The sequence below is a fragment of the Mandrillus leucophaeus genome, unplaced genomic scaffold (genome assembly GCF_000951045.1).
Source record: "Mandrillus leucophaeus isolate KB7577 unplaced genomic scaffold, Mleu.le_1.0 Scaffold64, whole genome shotgun sequence".
NCBI classification, from domain to species: domain Eukaryota; kingdom Metazoa; phylum Chordata; class Mammalia; order Primates; family Cercopithecidae; genus Mandrillus; species Mandrillus leucophaeus.
Genome location: NW_012106919.1, coordinates 7,645,005 through 7,664,047, shown reverse-complemented (window position 1 = coordinate 7,664,047; position 19,043 = coordinate 7,645,005). Strand labels below are relative to the sequence as shown.

Here is a 19,043-nt window from a genome sequence, read left to right as displayed (position 1 = left end):
ACTGACTGAACAATAAAATAAATAAATATTATACTACATTTGGAATACAACCCAAAGCATAAACATTCATGAGTCATTACTGAGGCAAGCAAATGACTAAATAAATAAATTAATGAGGTAGAAAATTTCCCATACAGAAAAATTTCAGGTTATTTATGTATGAATAGATACTACCCTGCCAAAGGATGTTGGAGTGTAACTTCCCATACCTTACGTGTGAGCTGCACATAGTGACTTCCTTCCCAAAAACACAGTCAGGAAAGGTACGGGGCAGGGAGTAACTTTGTAGAGAAAAAACCTAATAAACGACCTCAGCCAGGACATCAAGGTTAACATCATCGATGATAATTCATGTAAATAGCATTACCCTTGACATGATGTTATGAGAATGGCACTTCACATCTTTGGTCTTTTTCTCCTATCTTGTAACTCCAGGCTAAGCATGAGAAACACTTCACAAATTATCATACCACCTCAAAATCGTCAAGGTCATCAAAAACAAAGTTTGAGAAATTGTCAGTCTGGAGGAGCCTAAGGAGACAAGACTTCTGAATGTCATGTGGCATTCTGGGTGGGATCCTGGAACAGAAAAAGGACATTGGGTTAAAACTATTAGTTAGCATATCATTATTAGTTCATTTGTTGCAACAAATATACCATACTAATTTAAGATGTTACCAATAGGGGAAACTGGATGCGGATACATACAAACCCTCTGCACTATCTTTGAAACTTTACTGTAAATCTACAACTATTCTAAAATCAAACATTTATTTTTAAAATATTAGCTAACATTTATCAAGGGCTAGTATGTGCTGTGAACTGTTCTAATCACTGATAGCTACTACTTTCACCTTCATGACAGTCCTATAACACAAACATAATTATTCTCATTTCATTTTAAAAAACAAAGCAAAAGTGAAGCAAAGAGGGATTGAATAATTTGCTCAAGGTCATCAAACAGCCAGCAAGGAGTGGGGCAGGGAATTGAACCCAGGAGAAAGCATGTTGATTTTTCTCAAGGGCACAAGATGCCCTCTGAAAGTGCCTCTCAGGTCTATGATTGGATTCTCCAATTTTTAATTAGCCTCCTGTGTTGAAGAAGGACTATATGACAAGTTGAACAGCTAATATCAGGAGAAGTTTTAGAAACTGTGATAACAAATAGCTTAATAGGGTTTCAAACGACGACCAGACTGAACGGGGAGGGAGAAGAGATTATGCATATAAATGTGAGTAACTTAAGCTTTATAAAAACAATTTCAATAAAATGAGGAATTTACTTAGTGGGATAAAATTGGCAACGGTTATTACCCAAAAGTATAGTAGCGGAAAATGGCCACACTCTAAAGGATTAAGACAGCTGGCTCAGGTGAAGTGCATACAGTTATGCAAAAATAATCGTAAAAGTTTTAAAATGTGGATGATTGGCAAATTGTGTAACTTGATTTTGAACAAAAATGGAAGCCTAAAGATTATAACCAGCTTTAAAAAAAAAAAAAGAAAGAAAGAAAAGAAAAGAAAGAACCATGGGAGCATAAAGAAGCCACTGCTATTTACAAAACAAAAAGTAAAGCACCAAAATCAAAGCATAACACACAAAGAATAAAGTTTTGTTTTGCTTAATACAGTGCAGAGTTGAAATATAAGAAAGAGCCAATAAAGCTGTTATTTGGGTGGGCAGAGTTAGAAACAGTTGGCTCCCATAAAGGAAATGGCAGAAGACCTGAATAGATTCATTCAGAAGTGGAAGGAGACAGAGAGACCAGCCTACACCACCACCTTCAGAAGCATTATTTGTTCTGCTGATAGATTTGTGCACTGGCTGAAATTTTGTTTTTGAATGAGTCTTTTCTTATCGTTTTCCTTTGCTTCCTAGCGTCTGACTTCAAGTGCTTTCTTTTTTCTCATATTCTTTACTTATATTCATTTTTGTCAGTCAAATGGTAAAACCTTTGTTGGAAGTTTTCTGAGAATGTGTATTTGAAAGCGGACAGAAATGCAATATAGGGCCTTTTCCTCAGTATGACATTATCCTTCCTCCCTTTTCAGACTGACACATTCACAAAACACGCTTAAAGTAGATTTTAATAGGATGATTTCCTTACTATTACATTTTAAAACTTAAAAGATACCAGTGTTGTGAAAATTTCTTGATACTGTGCATAGAGGCCAGTGCTCACTGATATCTTAAAAAAATTGAAGGCCTGGATGGGCGCGGTGGCTCACGCCTGTAATCCCAGCACTTCGGGAGGCCGAGACGGGCGCATCACAAGGTCAGGAGATGTAGACCACCCTGGCTAACACGGTGAAAGCCCGTCTCCACTAAAAATACAAAAAATTAGCCGGGCGTCATGGTGAACGCCTGTAGTCCCAGTCACTCCAGAGGCTGAGGCAGGAGAATGGCGTGAACCCGGGAGGCAGTGAGCCGAGATTGCACCACTACACTCCAGCCTGGACAACAGAGCGAGACTCCACCTCAAAAAAAAAAAAAAAAAAAAATTGCAGGCCGGGCGTGGTGGCTCACACCTGTAATCCTGGCACCTTGGGAGGCTTGAGGCGGGTGGATCACAAGGTCAGGAAATCGAGACCATCCTGGCTAACACGGTGAAACCCCATCTCTCCTAAAAATACAAAAAATTAGCCAGGCGTGGTGACAGTCGCCTGTAATCCCAGTTACTTGGGAGGCTGAGGCAGAAGAATGGCATGAACCCGGGAGACGGAGCTTACAGTGAGCCGAGATCGTGCCACTCCCACCTGGGCAACAGTGCGAGACTCCATCTCAAAAAAAAAGAAAAAATATTACAAATATTAAAATGTATATAATAAAAACTGTGTATTGTAATAGATATAATTTTGCCAGCTTACACAATTTAAACAAAATTTTTATTTTTACATTTTAGGGATATACAATAGCTGTACATATTTCTAGAGAATATGATATTTTGATACAAGCATACAATGTGTAATGATCAAATAGGGGTAATTGGGATACTATTACCTCAAATACTTGTCATTTATTTGTGTTGCAAACATTCCAATTCCAGTCTTCCAGTAATTTTGAAATATAAAATAAATTAACTATAATTGCCCTATTGTGCTACCAAACACTAGATTTTATTCCATCTAACTGTATTTTTGTACCCATTGACCATCGCCTCTTTATTCCCCACCCATCTCTATTACCCTAATCAGTATCTGGTAACCATAATTCTACTCTTTATCTCCATGAGATCAATCTTTTAGCTCCCACATATAAGTGAGAATATATAATATTTATCTTTCTGTGCCTAGCTTATTTTGCTTAATATAATGTCCTCCAGTTCCATCCACGTTGTTGCAAACAACAAGAGTTAATTCTTTTTTATAGCCAATTAATATTTCATTGTGTAAATGTACCCCATTTTCTTTATCCACCCATCCATTGATGGACACATGTTGATTCCATATGCTGACTATTGTGAATAGTGCTGCAATAAACATGGGCGTGAAGACATCTCTTTAATATACTGATTTCCTTTCTTTTGGATATATACCCAGCAGTGGGATTGCTAGATCATACAATAGTTCTATTTTTAGATTTTTGAGGAACCTCCATACCGATCTCCATAATGTCTGTACTAATTTACATTCTCACCAACAGTTTGCGAGAGTTCATCTTTCTTTATGTCCTCACTGGCATCTGCTATTTTTTGTCGTTTTGATAAAGCCATTTTAACTGGGGTGAGATTATGTTTCATTGTGGCTTTGATTTGCATTTCTCTGATGGTTAGTGATGTGGAACAATGTTTCATATATCTGTTGATCATTTGTATGCCTTCTTTTGAGAAATGTCTATTAGGATCTTTTGCTCATGTTTTAATCCAATTATTTGGTGTTTTAATTTTTTTTTTTTTTTTTTTGCTATTGAGTAGTTTGTGTTCCTTATATAGTCTAGCTATCAATCTCTTGTCATTTAAATAGTTTGCATATATTTTCTGTCATTCTGTGGGTTGTCTCTTCACTACTGACTGTTTCATTTGCTGTGCAGAAGCTTTTTAACTTGATAAGATCCCATTTATCCATTTTTGCTTCTGTTGCCTGTGCTTTTGAGGTCCTACTAAAGAAATCTTTGCCTAGGCCAATGTTCCAAAGCATTTCTCCAATGTTTTATTCTAGTGGTTGTCCAGTTTTCCCAGCACCATTTATTGAAGGGACTGTCCTTTCTCCAGGGTATGTTTTTGCAGCCTTTGTTGAAAATAAGTTAACTGTAAATGCATGGATTTATATCTGGGTTCTCTATTCTGTTTCATTGGTCTGTGTGTTTCTATGCCAGTACCATGTTGTTTTAATTACTATAACTTTGTAGTTTAGTTTGAAGTCAGGCAATGTAATATTAATACCTCTGTCTCTGTTCTTTTTTGTTTGGGGTTGCTTTACAGCAATTCAGAGTCTTTCGTGGTTTCATATAAATTTTAGGAATTTTTTTTCTATTTCTATGAAGAATGCCACTGGTATTTTGATAGAGATTGCACTGAATATTTAGGTTGCTTTGGGTAGTATGGATGTTTTAACAATATTAATTCTCTCAGCCCATAAATCCACCACATATCAAACTATTGGAAATGTAATTTTTTAAAAAATTCACTCTTAAAGATCAGTTTGACCCAGGAACAGTAGGAAAAATTACCTGCATAGGAAATGCATTCCAGTGAATGTAACTAAAGTAGAGTAGCTAACTACTGCTGACCTTTTTTTCCCTAAATCCAGCAAGCATTTTTCAGTCTTTCTCACTTGACCTCTCAGTAGCATTTAACACTGCTGGACACTCCCTCATTTTAGAAATGCTCTCATCCCGTCCTTTGGCTTCAGTGCCACACCTCTTTGGTTGCATATCTATTTTCTTCCTCACAACCAGTCTCCTAAAGGTTCAGATCTAGGTTCTGCTCCCCTGTTCACTTGGTGGTCTCTCCGGGCAAACTCAGCCTCATATGCTGATGATTCACCCCTGTCTATCCCTGCTGTGAGCACCAGGCCCACATATCCAATTGCCTGAGACATCTGGATGTCTCAACGGTACACACACTGAACGTGTCTAAAACCAAAATCATAATTTCCTCACCTGCCACTCAACCCCTCCAGAACCTTCTTTTTCTAGCATTCCCATCCCTCCAAATGGTAACACCAGTCAACTGAGAAATACAATTTTATTTAATCAGATAAACATTGTCTTACCATGAGACGAACATAGTATAAAATACTAAGAAAGAACATTTTATAGCTATTAGGTAAGCAAATGATCTGTGAGCTTGAAAATTGGGTCCTACTGAATGATAACCCCTTCTCAATAAGTGGGGCACTATGGTATCCTACAGCCTTTGGTTGGGGTTCCCTCCATAACACGATATTACACAAAAATTGGAATCTAGCAAAGCAAAATTAATTCATGGAACTATGGATTGGCATACATGGTAAGATAGAAAAAGGTAACACAGTTGCATTTAACATTTACAAGATCATAGTCAGACACAAACTTCCTAGGAAGTCATTTGGAAATCTTCCTAGTGGTATCCTGCATTTTTTTTTTTTTTTTTGAAGAAGGCTGAGGGTTAGGCTGGAAAAATGAATGAGAAGTTGAAAAAGGATGGGTAAGAAAAGTGGTGGACACCACTCTTCACCTAAGCCTCATATACAGTGCTACCAGGTCCTCAAAGCCCAAGTACCAATCATCTGTTCTCTCCAAAAGATTGCTCCATGATCTGGCATAATATTACTTGGTGTCATCTGTTAGACTGGAGTAGGTTTACCTCAACTATAGCTTTTACCTTGTATACAACAAAAAGAAAGTTATTATTTAACATAGAACACATTTATAAGTAACAGACATCTGATAAAACATTAAGAAATCAAACATTTAGGTAAGCATTTAGAGAAATGAATTACATGAGTTATGGATTTTGAAATGGTTCCCTAAGGATTCAGGGCAAATCCCTTCACTGAAGATATTAAAATTAGATTCAAAGAAGGACTTGAGAGAACACTAGAGTGAAAACTCCCACACTAATAAATATGAAACAGATGAATTTTAGCTTTGTCTATTTTTACTATGTACAGCGGTTATTTTTCTGATTCATTAAATGTAGATTCAGTATTCTAAACTCTCTCACTACAAATAACATAAAAATTAAATCAACAGCACTTAATTATGGTTCCAGACATTTACAGATATATGACAAGACATTCAAGGCCAAAACTATAAACTCCAAATACTGCTTTTATCATTGACAGAAACTGAGGGTTCTTAGGGAAGTTCTTCTCTGGAAAGGGATCTACTCCCAGGCTCCCCAGAATTCACACGGGATTACAAACTGCAAGCACTGCAGCTGATTTTAATTGCCACAGTGATGCATAGGGAGAGATGTGATATCTGGAGTAACTGGCTTCTAAACAATGAGGGGCTTTAAAGATTAAAGTCAACACTTTAAATAGCACTCAAAAATAAATAGGAAGCTAATGCTGACCATAGAATGCAGGTATAATATTCTCCATATGCTTTGGACCCTGTAGCTGAAAGACACCTAGCCCTCTGTATCACATACAATAAAAACTCAAAGACAGGGCATTATAGCACTCTATTTTGAAGGTCAGAAATGCAAAGATCATCATGTGAACAAGACATATGTATACCGAGAGGTGTTCTTGGATGTAAGATACCAACCGGAGAAATCAGTAGGTATCTGTGAGACCTTCTTAACCCAAGGCAAGTTGGTTGCTGCAGCTAAATGGATTTCGAATACCTGGCATCCTGGCCTAGAAGTGAATTGGTCCATAGTTCCCGATGTTACCTGACAACAATGGAAATACTGGATACGTCAATAGTTGGCTAAACCTTTCGAGTATGAAAAGTAGTATGACTGACTTCACACCTGAGTAAGAGTGAATTATAAGATCAAAGCATAATACTTGAAGAAATAACCTATTCAGTAATCATAGCCTAAAGAAATCGTGCATCTCTAAAAGTGGACAGTCTTTGGTAAACTAAACATATCAAATGCAAACTCATAGTGGAAAAACTAAATCAAACAAACCAGGAGTAACCCTGCCAATGTGAAAGAAAATTCCCCAAATAGTATAGTTTTGCTTTAGCCACTGACATATGGGAAAATTTATGTTGTAAAGTATATGCTTATAAAGTTTCAACTCATATTTAGTGGGGGAAACAATTTATTATACCAAAAAAGCATAAATGTATGACAGATGGTAACGCTTTTTTTCTGTTCTTGGCACGGTCCTTTTTTGGCTGGATGACTTTTGCTACTTAAAACTATGAACATTGTCATTCACACCTATTTTCTGAAATTAAACAGACCAATTCTATGATGAAACCCCTTATAAATTTAGTTACGGTATAATATCTTCCCATTTTGTATCATAAATTATCTAGAGTACCACTTTCCCTAGAATAATGGAAAAGGCCAAAACTGGGCAAAAAGCATTCTGTAATAAAACCTTTATTTTAAACTCCTTAAATCTATTTTGGAAAACTTTCTATATTTAATTGTATTCTGGTAGGACTTTACCAAGGAAACTATAAAAGATTATACTAGAAATACACTCTTCCATTCTGAAATATTTATTTTTAGCTTTTAAAATGTTCAATCCCTTTAAATCATTTTCAAAATTATAAATTATGTATATGGATAGCTAGGCGATGGATCTAGTTGGTTTATCTTCTGAAAAATAGGAACAATTTTTCCTAAGTATAGGTGATATAAGACTAGTATGTTGTATTACTTAAATATGCAAACCGTTTGTTTAAAGTAAGAAATTTATTTACTAGATAAAGGAGTGAAAGAATGTACTGTATATGCAGATGGAAAACAAGGTAAAGGGTGAGATCGAGATCTCACTTGATGCAGGGGTAGTGGGGAGGCAGGGGTTAGATCTTCCCGTCCCTCACAGTGGCCAGCATTGTGTATTGCCTCCTTGAAAGTAACAAAGCTGTTCTCTCAGGCAGTTTCAGAAAGGCTGGCTGGTGTTAGATTTATTAACAGGTGACTCTCCGATGAAAATGATAAAAAATGTTAGGGTCGTTACGGTAACCCTGGCTGATATAGCAAACCCCAGTACTTCAGCTGCTTCAAGAAAACCATTTAATTCTCACCTACACAATAGTCCCAAGAAAATGCTTTTGGTGGGAGAAGCAGGATGATCCTCAGGGGAAGGGGAGACCTCTGTGTCGCAGAAACCATTCAGAGATTCAAGGTTTTCAAAGCCACCCCAATATCAAGAAAAAAGGGTATGAACAATGCTGGGAGACATTTTTCAAGGCCAGGCTTGGCTAGAACTGAGTCACATGTTCATATCTAAGAATAAGAAAGGCCAAAAAAATGTCTGACTCCCATATTAGGAGAAAAGAAAATGTTTGATGAACAACTGGATAGTTTTTGTCACAATAAATATTGCAAACATCTTATTGCTGCCAATATTGTGGTTGGACAGCTATCACTTGTAAAAAAAATGGCGAGTGACACTATCTCTGCAATTTTTAAATAACACTTAATTTTAGTTTTTTTTCTGCTTATTCCATTTTTTCCCTTTCTTATCTGCAACCTATTTTATTAATCATCTGCTAGTGATTCGTCAAAACTGATTGCAGGTAATGGTTTATTTTGAAGTGTGCATTCACATTCAAGAAGAAAGAGTATTAGTAATGTAGCGTGACATGCACAAACAGCTAGTTAAATTTTTTGTAAAATATCCTGGAATACCAACACACTTTTTACTACCTTTTAATAAAAAGGCAGGACTTTTTTTCCCCCAGTTTAAAACTATGAGAAGAACTTGATCAAAATTTAGAATGATCTAATTAATGATTCGGTAGATTTTTTTTTTTTTTTTTTTTTTTGGTCCGGAAGAGACTCAACTTTATTTTCTAGCCAGAATACAAAGAAAATTTTCATCTTACAAATGCTAAAACAATTTTGGTGAAGAACAAAATTTTGGAGAAAATGCTATGAAAAGTAATCAATAGCAGCCTAGGTGTTGTTATAGAGACTCTCAGGAAAATCCTTTTCTGGCAGATCTCTCTCCGGCATCACCATGCATCAGTTATTTTATTCTCATGACAAAAGACGGCTTCCAGATATAAATTATCTAGCTTATGGTTAGGCTGCCATAGGATCTATCTATTCCCTCCCAAGAAGATGAACTGCATTTATTCCAGCAAGAAATAAAAACTTGTAATTTTCGGTGAAGTTTCTGTGAAAGATTGTTTCTAGAAATTGTTTTCCTTTAATGGTCCCTTGGTATCCACAGGGAATTGGTTCCAGGACCCCTCACATTCTCCGATAGAAAAATGTCTGATATTCAAGTCCCTTAATGATGTGTCTGGAGTCGGCATGAAGCCGCGGACCTTTGCGGTGTTACAGCTCTTAAAGATGGCAGGGACCTTGGCGGGGCACAGTGGCTCACGCCTGTAATCCCAGCACTTTGGGAAGCTGAAGCGGGCGGATCACCAGGTGAAGAGATCCAGCCCATCCTGGCTAACATAGTGAAATTTCATCTCTACTAAAAATACAAAAATTAGACTAGTGTGGTGGCTGGCGCCTGTAGTCCCAGCTACTCCAGAGGCTGAAGAAGGACACTGGCCTGAACCCAGTCTGCCTCTGCTGGGAGGCAGAGCTTGCAGTGAGATGAGATCCACCACTGCATTCTAGCCTGGGTGACAGAGTGAGACTCCATCTCAAAAAAAGAAAAAGAAAAAGAAAATGATGGCAGGGACCCAAGGAGTGAGTGGTAGCAAGGTTTGTTTGAAGGTTTGAAGAGGAAAGAACAAAGCTTCCACAGCATTGAAGGGGACCCAGCACGTTGCTACTATTGGTTGGTGGTGGACAGCTTTTATTCCCTTATTGTCCCCGCCCATGTTCCATTTTTGTCCTATCAGAGTGCCCTTTTTTCAAGCCTCCCTGTGATTGGCTACTTTTAGGATCCTGCTGATTGGTGCGTTTTACAGAGGGCTGATTGGTGTGTTTTACAGAGCGCTGATTGGTGCATTTTACAATCGCCTTACTAGCTACAGAGAGCTGATTGGTGCATTTTACAATCCTAGCTACAGAGCGCTGACTGGTGCATTTTACAATCCTCTTGTAAGACAGAAAAGTTCTCCAAGTCCCCACTGGACCCAGGAAGTCCAGCTGGCTTCACCTCTCAATAAAATGGCCTGGTATTTGCATATAACCTATGCACATCCTCTCCTACACTTTAAATCATATCTAGATTATTTATAATATCTAATAATATGTAAATGCTATACAATAGTTGTTATGCTGTATTTTTCTTTATTTGTATATTTATTTTATGTTTTAATATTTTGGATCCAAAGTTGGTTAAATCCAGGGATGAAGAACTGTGATGATGGGAGGGCTGACTGTATCTGTATTAAAGAATTAGGGTGTAAACATAAACTTCCTTTCATGGTCCAAATTGTGAACAAAAGTTGAAGTGTCATCATTAAAACTGCCCCCCAAATGAAAAAGGATGCTAGTGGCTGGATATCACTATCCCCCTTCCCTCAATTTAGTCCTCAAAGTTATTAAAAGGGTTAGCAATTAAAAGGTTTAGAACATCCCCCTGTGGAAGGTTACCCATTCATCAGGTTGTGCCCAGTGAAATTATGTTTCTGGCTTGCATCACCTGACTCATCTGGGCCATTGGGATAACTGAAGCATCTTACCTCTAGGCAAAGTGCAGGGTCTTAATGGCTACTTAAGCCCTGGTCAGTTCTGAATTTTATAAGACTAAGGAGACAGCAAGGCACCTTTGGTTGCGCTCTGCCCCAGGGTGTACTCAAATTTGTCTCACTTCAATAAAAAACAAAAGTAAATCTAGCTCCAGAAGGGGGTATCCCTCATTTTGGCAGGCCTAAAACAGTAGTAGACAGCAGTGTAGCAGTTATGCACACCAGATCTGTGACTCAGATAATCCTAGGATCTAATCTTGGCACCATCAATCAAACACTGTGGGAATTGGGATAAGGTGGTTGTGAGAATTAAATGAAATAATCTTGTATATAGCAATAACCAGTGCTCAAGAAACAATGGTTTTTATTACTATTATTATTTTGGGAAATTTGTCCAACCAGGATATTTTAGATATTGATGAGTGCAGGGTGGGAAAAAAGGGGGAAAAAAAGAAATAGTCTACTTACCAATCAATAAAAGGCAGTTTAAAGGGCTGGAGCTGTTTGGGCAGAGAGGTACATTAATCCCACCTACAATTAGATAAGGGGTCTCGTGGAAAGGTGATTGGACTTGTTTACCAAGGCCCCAGAGGCGGAGGCAGAACTAAGACCAGAGCAGAGGGTAGGGGTTAAGGAGAGACAAACTTGGCCTCATATAAGGAAGCATTTGGGGCAGATTAGAGCGGTTGGAAAAAAAAAAAAACGGCATGGGCTGCCTCCTGAAGGGGTCAGTGTTCCAATCTTGGTTACTCAGGATCGGAAGAAATCTTGGTGGAGGAGTCCTGGATGGGATTCCAGAGATTTTGAGTTTCTAGACAACGCCTCAGACCGTAGAAGAACTTAGCCCGACCTGCCGAGGCCAGCCTCGTCCTGCCCTTCTCCACTTGTGCAGCTTTCTTGCTGAAAAGTCCTAAAATTGGACCGGGGGACTGCGAAGCCCGCCCTCAAGCAGCCGCGCGCTCTGAAACTCCGTTGCTGTGGAGACGGAAGCGGTTGACCCAAGCACTCTGAACCGGGTTGGGGGAGGGGAGCCGACGTAGTTCAGGAACTGGGCGTAGCTTCGGTTACTGTGGTAGCGGGGACGCTTAGGCAGGGCCTGAGCCCAGTTTAGAGGCCAATGCTCCTCCCGTCCTTTGCATGGCACCCAAGAAAGAGAAAGGCGGGACTGTGAACACCAGTTCTAAGATATGGGAACCCTCGCTCATAGCTGCACAGTTCAATCAGGTGAGCCTTGAGCCCTTTAAGCCCTCCCTGCCCCCGGCAAAGCCAGAGGCCCGGCCAGACCCTCCTAGATGACGCCTTCGGGCTCGCCCTCTCATCCGTATCTCTCCATGGCCTGATGGTTCCAGGACCCAGGGTCCCAGGGACAGGGAGTGCTTGATAAACGAGCGGAACTTAAGGGAAGAAGGAAGGGAACACCCACCAGGTGAGTCAGTGTGATTACAAAGGTTGGTGAGAGCTGCGTGGTGGGGAAGAGACGAGGTGTCGCTCTGACACCTTCAGACCCTTTTCAGTGAAGTCGTCCAGATGGCACTCCACAATTGTACTGGAGTTCCTTTTGTGGACTTTTCGTTTTCTCCTGACCCCTTCTAAAGGATGAGAATCGTATCAAATCATCTGTGGCCTGACCCATAATAGGGCTTTAATAAATGCTGAGTGAAAACAGACACGGAGTGCCTAGAATTACACTGTATTTAGTACAAGGGAGCCTTGTATAGATATAAAAGATGATTTTTTTAATGTAATGCCCCGATCCCACTATATTAAAGTTTTGACATATTTTGAAGGTGTAAGAGATCAGAGCAATGAGGGGTTGGCGGCCAGCTTACCCACAGGATGCCACAAAGGCACCAGGCAATTTACAAACCACCTGCCCCGGGACTTCAAAGTGCATGAGATCCCCGAACTCACTGGATCCCCACCCAGCTTCAGTGAATGAGGAGCCCAATAGCTCTTGTCACCTGGGGCTGGAAATCCCCTTCTACATTAAGCCGTTTCTAAGTACAAGTTAGCGTTTGAGAAGAGAAAGGTGGTTTCTGGAAATTCCAGCCCGCCATTGTGAACTACTTTAAAAAGTAGGGAAAAATTTTTTTTTCATTTTATGTATGTCTATGTGGTGCACTAGAGAGTTAGTACTTAAAGGGAAAATTGATCTAAAGTCTTGTGTTGCCCTCATGAGAAATTTTTACCTATTTGTCTTTATTTTTCCACTATAACTGTTTATTTTCCTATTAACAGTAATTCTGTTTGATAAGGAAATTAGTCCTGATGAAGAATTTCATGCAAGTACTTATGATACTCCTGATGCTGATGTGATGTCATGGAATTCTGGGTCCTTTCTATAACTTTAGTAATGCCGGATGTCAACTCAGTAATCCCCAGTTACTTTCTCAAATTCTCAAAAATGTTTTTCAAAGCACTTTGTAAAAGCACCTTCTCTTTTGCTTTTATAAGTCAGCGCTAGCCAAAATAATTTTTTCTCCATTTTCTTTGAGATTGTGTAGGCCAAGTTTGGTCTTGGAGTGAACATTTCTGCTTGAATTATAAACTGCTGAACAACGGAGTTTGATGGAGGTGCTGACACTGCATTAGCTTTAGTGTTGCAAATATGAAGCTATAATTTTCCTAGTTGAATGGAAAACCTAAAGGCACTATTTGTCCTTATGGCTTGAAAACCTGAAATAATATTCAGCTTTCTTGATCCTACTCAAACAATATAACTTCAATAAATCTTATGTATTAATAGAAAGAATTTGAACTCAAAGTAATATGTAGTTTTAACTATAAAGAGTGAACTCAATTTTCTTCGGTTTGTTGGAATACACATTTTCTTATTGCAGGAAAAAGACAACTACCCTCCACCTCCTCTCACATTTTTCTCTGCTTGATTTCATGTCTGATCTAAATGAATAATTCCCAGATTAACCCAGCAGTTCAATGCCCAGAGGCATGCCCTAACCACCAATGAAACGGACTCTGAATTTAGATTATAGATGACTGAGGGTGTGTGAATTTTGAGCATGCGTAGTGTGCTCTATTATTTTAGTATCCAGAGAGTTTCTTTCTGTACACTTGTTACTCATGTCCAAGTATGTGTGATTGAGTGTGTGTGCTAGTGTGTGTGTTGTATTATGTGTGTGTGTTGGGGGTGAGAGAGAAGGAAGGAATTCCTCCAGTCTTCCATAAACCAGTTTTTAGAATGAACTCGTTGGATAATCCAAATCAATAGTATTTTTGAACTCATGTTCATGTTGGGTAGGCTTTAAAGAGAATAAACAAGTTCACAATTTGGTTTTATTGAATTTACCTTGTATCACTGTCTCAGGTTGTCCTTTCAGGCTGGAATAATTATCAACTGTTTTATACATTTTAGTTGGTTTTAAAATATAAAATGATAGCAAATAATACAAAGCATTCTATCACTAAGCACTAAATGATTAAATAGAGGCTAGAGGTTAGGAAGATGAATATGGGCTGGGATAGTCAGGATATGATTTGTAAAATATTTGCCTTCACCTGGGCTCTAAATAATGGGTGGAATTTGAACAGGTAGAATGAAGGAGCATGATTATTTTATGTAGGGAGACTAATATGTGCACAAAGTAAATCTGACACATTTAGTTTGGGAGAAAAATGTACGTTAGACCACTTCTGGGTATACATTGCTCCTAAATTAATTCCATCAAGGAAATGGTCATTCACTATCTTTGCTATCCATATACCAAAATATTTAACTTATTGATATGAGTGAAATATCACATCTCAAATTATATAAAAAGAAAATAGGTACATTGGCAATACGATTATAAAAATACCCTTTTGTGTTAGTATGTATGTGACACAGACATTGTATTTATTATCCGTAGCAGCATTAAAGAGTCAAAGATGCCTTAGTATCATAGAGATTAAAATCTTTCCATGCAATGGTCAAAGCAAGCTCTGTTGGCCACAGTGAGAGGAAGAAGTGTTAACTTTAGCAGTCAGTACTATTTAAACAGTACTAATTCCCCATCCTTCCCTCTCCTCACCCCCTGGAAGCTGTCATTGTACTTTCTGTCTCTCCAAATTTGACTACTTTAGGTACTTCATGTAAGTGGAATCATATAGTATTTGTCTTTTTGTGACTCTTATTTTACTTAACATAATGTCCTCACGGAGTTCATTCATATTGTAGCATGTATCAGAGTTTCCTTACTTTTTACATTTTATTTATTCATTCATTCATTGATGGACTCTTGGGTTGCTTTCACCTCTTGGCTGTGGGGTCTGTGTGGCCCAGGCTGGTCTCAAACTCCTGGACTCAAGCAGTCCTCTCACCTCGGACTCTCAAAGTGCTGGGATTACAGGATTAAGCCACTGTGCCCAGATTTAATTTTTTGAGGAACTACCATATTTTGCATAGTGGCTACATCATTTTGCATTCCCACCAACAATGTACAAGCGTTTCCGTTTCACTACATCTTTGCCAGCACTTTTTATTTTTTGTTTTATTTATTTATTTATTTTTGGTGAAGTTTGTTTTTGTTTGTTTATTGGTTTTATTTTTGATTTTTTAATAATAGCTGTCCTAACAGATATGAGGTGATATCTCACTGTGGTTTAGATGTTCATTTCTCTAATGATAAGTGATGTTGAGCATCTTCATTCTTTGTCTCTTGTAACAACTTTTGACTTAAAGTCTTTTTTGTGTTATAGTTGCTTAACCTCCCCTGCTCTCTCTTGGTTACTATTAATATTTGCATGGAATATCTTTGTCTGTTCCTTCACTTTCAACCTATGCATATCCTTAGAGCTAAAGTGAATCTCTGCAGATAGCATATACTTGGATTCTGAGTAGTTTTGTTTGTTGTTTTTTAATCCATTCTGCCAGTCTGTTTTATTATTGTAGGGTTTAATACATTTGCATTTAAAGTAATTACTGGTATGAAAAGACTTACTTTTGCCATTTTATTATTTGTTTTCTATATGCCTTACAGATTTTTTGTGTCCTTTGTTACCTCCATTAGTGCCTTTATTTGGTTGATTTTTTTTTTGTGACATGTTTAGAATGCCTTCTCATTTTCTTCTGTGTATCTTCTATAGATATTTTCTGTGTGGTTACCATGGGGATTACATATATCATAAAATTATAATAATCTGTCTTAAATTGATGCCAACTTACTATCAATTGCTTATATAAATTCACTTTACAGCTTCATCTTCTGCATGACTTATGATGTCACAGATTGTACCTTTATATACTATGTACCCATTAGCCTAGATTTATAATTAGTTTTATACATTTTTCTTTAACTCCTGTAGAAAATAAAGTGGATTTGCAAATCAAATTATAATAATACTTTTTAAAATAAATGTGTCCATGCATTTTTTTACCAAAGAAATTTATATTTTTATATAGCTTTCAGTTACTATGTAGCATCCTTCATTTCAACTTGAATAACTCCCGTTAAACTTTTTAAAATCAGTTTTATTTTTGTATTCATACGTAATAGAGGTACATATTTTAGAGGTACATGTGTTAATTTAATACAATCATATAGTTTGAAAAGATCAAATGACTATAAGTAGGATATTCATCACTTTAAATATTTGTCTTTTCTTTACACTAGAAACATTCCAATTATTCTCTTCTAGCTTTTTTGAAATATATGATAGATAATTGTAAATTATAGTCACTCTACTGATCTATTAAACACTAGGACTTATTTCTTCTATCAAGCTCTGTATTTGTATCCATTAAGCAAACTATGCCCCCTCTTCACTACTTTTCCCAGTCTCTGATAATTGTTATTCTGCTCTTTATCTTCATGAGATCTACTTTTTTATTTCCCACAAAAGAGTGAGAACATAAGATATTCATCTTTCCCTTATTTCACTTAGCATAATGAACTCCAGTTCCATCCTTGTTGCTACGAAGGACAAGATTTCATATTGTATGGCTGAATAGTATTTCACTGTGCATATGTACCGCATATATACAGTTTTCTTTATTGATTCATCTGTTGATGGGTGCTTAGATTGATTCTATACTTTGGCTATTGTGAATATTGCTGCAATAAACATGGAAGTGCAAATCTTTCTTTGATACATTGATATCCTTTATTTTGGCTATATACCAAGTAGCAGAACTGCTGGATTATATGATGGTTCTATCATTAGTTTTTTGAGGAATCCCCGTGCAGTTTTCTATAATGTCTATACTAATTTACATTCTCATCAGTGGTATACAAAAGTTCCCCTTTCTCCACATCCTTGCCAACACTCATTATGCCCTTTGTTTTTGTTAAAAGCCATTTTAACTAGGGTGGGATGATGTTTCATTGGAGCTTTGATTTGCATTTATCTGATGGTTAGTAATGTTGAGTATCTTTTCATATACCTTTTGGTCATTTGTACATCTTTTTTGAGAAATGTCTGTTTGAATCCTTTGCCTATTTTTAAATCAAATTATTTGGGGTTTTTACCTATTTAGTTGTTTGAGCTCCTTAAATACCTGCTTATTAATCCCTTGTCAGATGGATAATTTGCAAATATTTTCTCCCACTTCATGAATTGTTTTTTCACTTCATTGATTGTTTTCTTTGCCGTGCAGAGCTTTTTAGCTTGATATGATCCCACTTCTCTATTTTTCCTTTGGTTGCATATGCTTTTGAGGTCTTACACACAATAAAAATTTGCCTAGACCAATGTTCTGAAGCATTTCTGCAATGCTTTCTTCTAATAATTTCATGTTTCAGGCATTAGATATAAGTCTGCAATCAATTTTGATTTGACTTTTGTATATGGAGAGAGACAGGGTCTTCATTCTTCTGCATGTGGATATCCAGTTTTCCCAGCATTTATTTTCCATTTATTGAAGAGACTGTCCTTTTCTATTGTAAGCTCTTGGCAGTTTCGTTGAAAATGAGTTTACCACAAATTTGTGGATTTATATCTGAGTTCTCTGCTCTGTTCCATTGATCTATGTGTCCATTTTTATGCCAGTCCCATGGTGATTTGTTTACTATACTTTGAAATCAGGTAGTTTGGTGCCCCTAGCTTTGCTCTTTTTGCTTAAGAATCCTTTGGTTCTCCTGGTTCTTGTGTGGTTCCATATAAATTTTAGGATTTTTTTCTATTTCTGTGAAGACTGTCATTAGTATTTTAATAGAGATTGCATAACTGTAAATTCTTTTGGATAGTATTAATATTTTTACAGTATTAATTCTTCCAATCCATGAGCATGGGATATCTTTTCTTTTTTATGTATATCCTCTTCAGTCTCTTACATCAGTGTTTTCTAGTTTTACTTGTATAGATCTTTCATTTCTTTGATAAAATTGATTCCTAGGCATTTTATTACTACTGCAAATGGGCTTGCTTTATTGATTTTTTTTCAGATTGTATGCTGCTGGTGAATATAAGTGCCACTGATTTCTGTATGTTGATTTTGTATCCTGCAACTTTACTGAATGTATCAGTTCTAACAGTTTCTTTGGTGAAGTCATTAGATATTTCTAAGTATGAAATCATGTCTGTGAACAATGCTAATCTGACATATTTCTTTTCAATTTGGATGTCCTTCATGTCTATCTCTTGCCTAATTGTTCTGGCCAAGATTTCCAGCATTATATTGAATAAAAGTGGTATAATTCAACATCCTTTTCATCCTATTCCAGATCTTAGAGGAAAGGCTTTCCATTTCTTCCTGGTCAGTATGATTTTAGCTGAGAGTTTGGCCTTTATCATTTGAGGTATGTTTCTTCTATACCCAGTTTTTTATGGTTTTCATCCTAAAGGGATGTTAAATTTTATCAAATATTTTTTCATCATCTATCGAAATGATCATATATGTTTTGTTCTTGGTTCTATTCATACAATGTATCACATTTCTTGATTTGCCTATCTTAAGCCATCCTTGCATTCCTGAATAAATTCCACTTGATAATGGTGAATTATCTTTTTAATGTGTTGTTGAATTTGGTTTGCTAGTATTAGGTTGGTGCAAAAGTAATTGCAGTTATGGCCATTTTAATGATATTTATCACTTTATCAGTGATACTGACCTATGGGCTTTTATGTTGTTATTTCTTTGTGTGGTTTTGGTATCAAGGTAATGCTGGTGTCACAGGGTGAGTTTGGAAGTATTCTTTCTCAATTTTTTTGAAGAATTAGAGTAGAATTGGTAATAGTTTTACTTTAAATGTTCAATAGAATTCAGCAATGAAGCCACCATGTCTTGGGGTTTTATTTGATGGAAAATTTTTTATTACAACCTCAATCTTATTATTCATTATTGGTTTGTTAAAATTATCTATTTATTCATGGTTCAATCTAAGTAAGT

General features: G+C 37.0%; 1 protein-coding gene across 1 annotated transcript in view; it reads left to right on the top strand.

The window, feature by feature from the left end:
* The first annotated feature begins 11,745 nt into the window (after positions 1-11,745).
* The window catches only part of SPAG17 (sperm associated antigen 17), a 242,530-nt gene continuing 235,232 nt past the window's right edge, over positions 11,746-19,043 (top strand). The window contains exon 1 of the mRNA XM_012000865.1: positions 11,746-11,944. Within this exon, the coding sequence (XP_011856255.1) occupies positions 11,858-11,944 (87 nt within the window). The 5' untranslated portion in view covers positions 11,746-11,857. The remainder of the gene's footprint in view (positions 11,945-19,043) is intronic.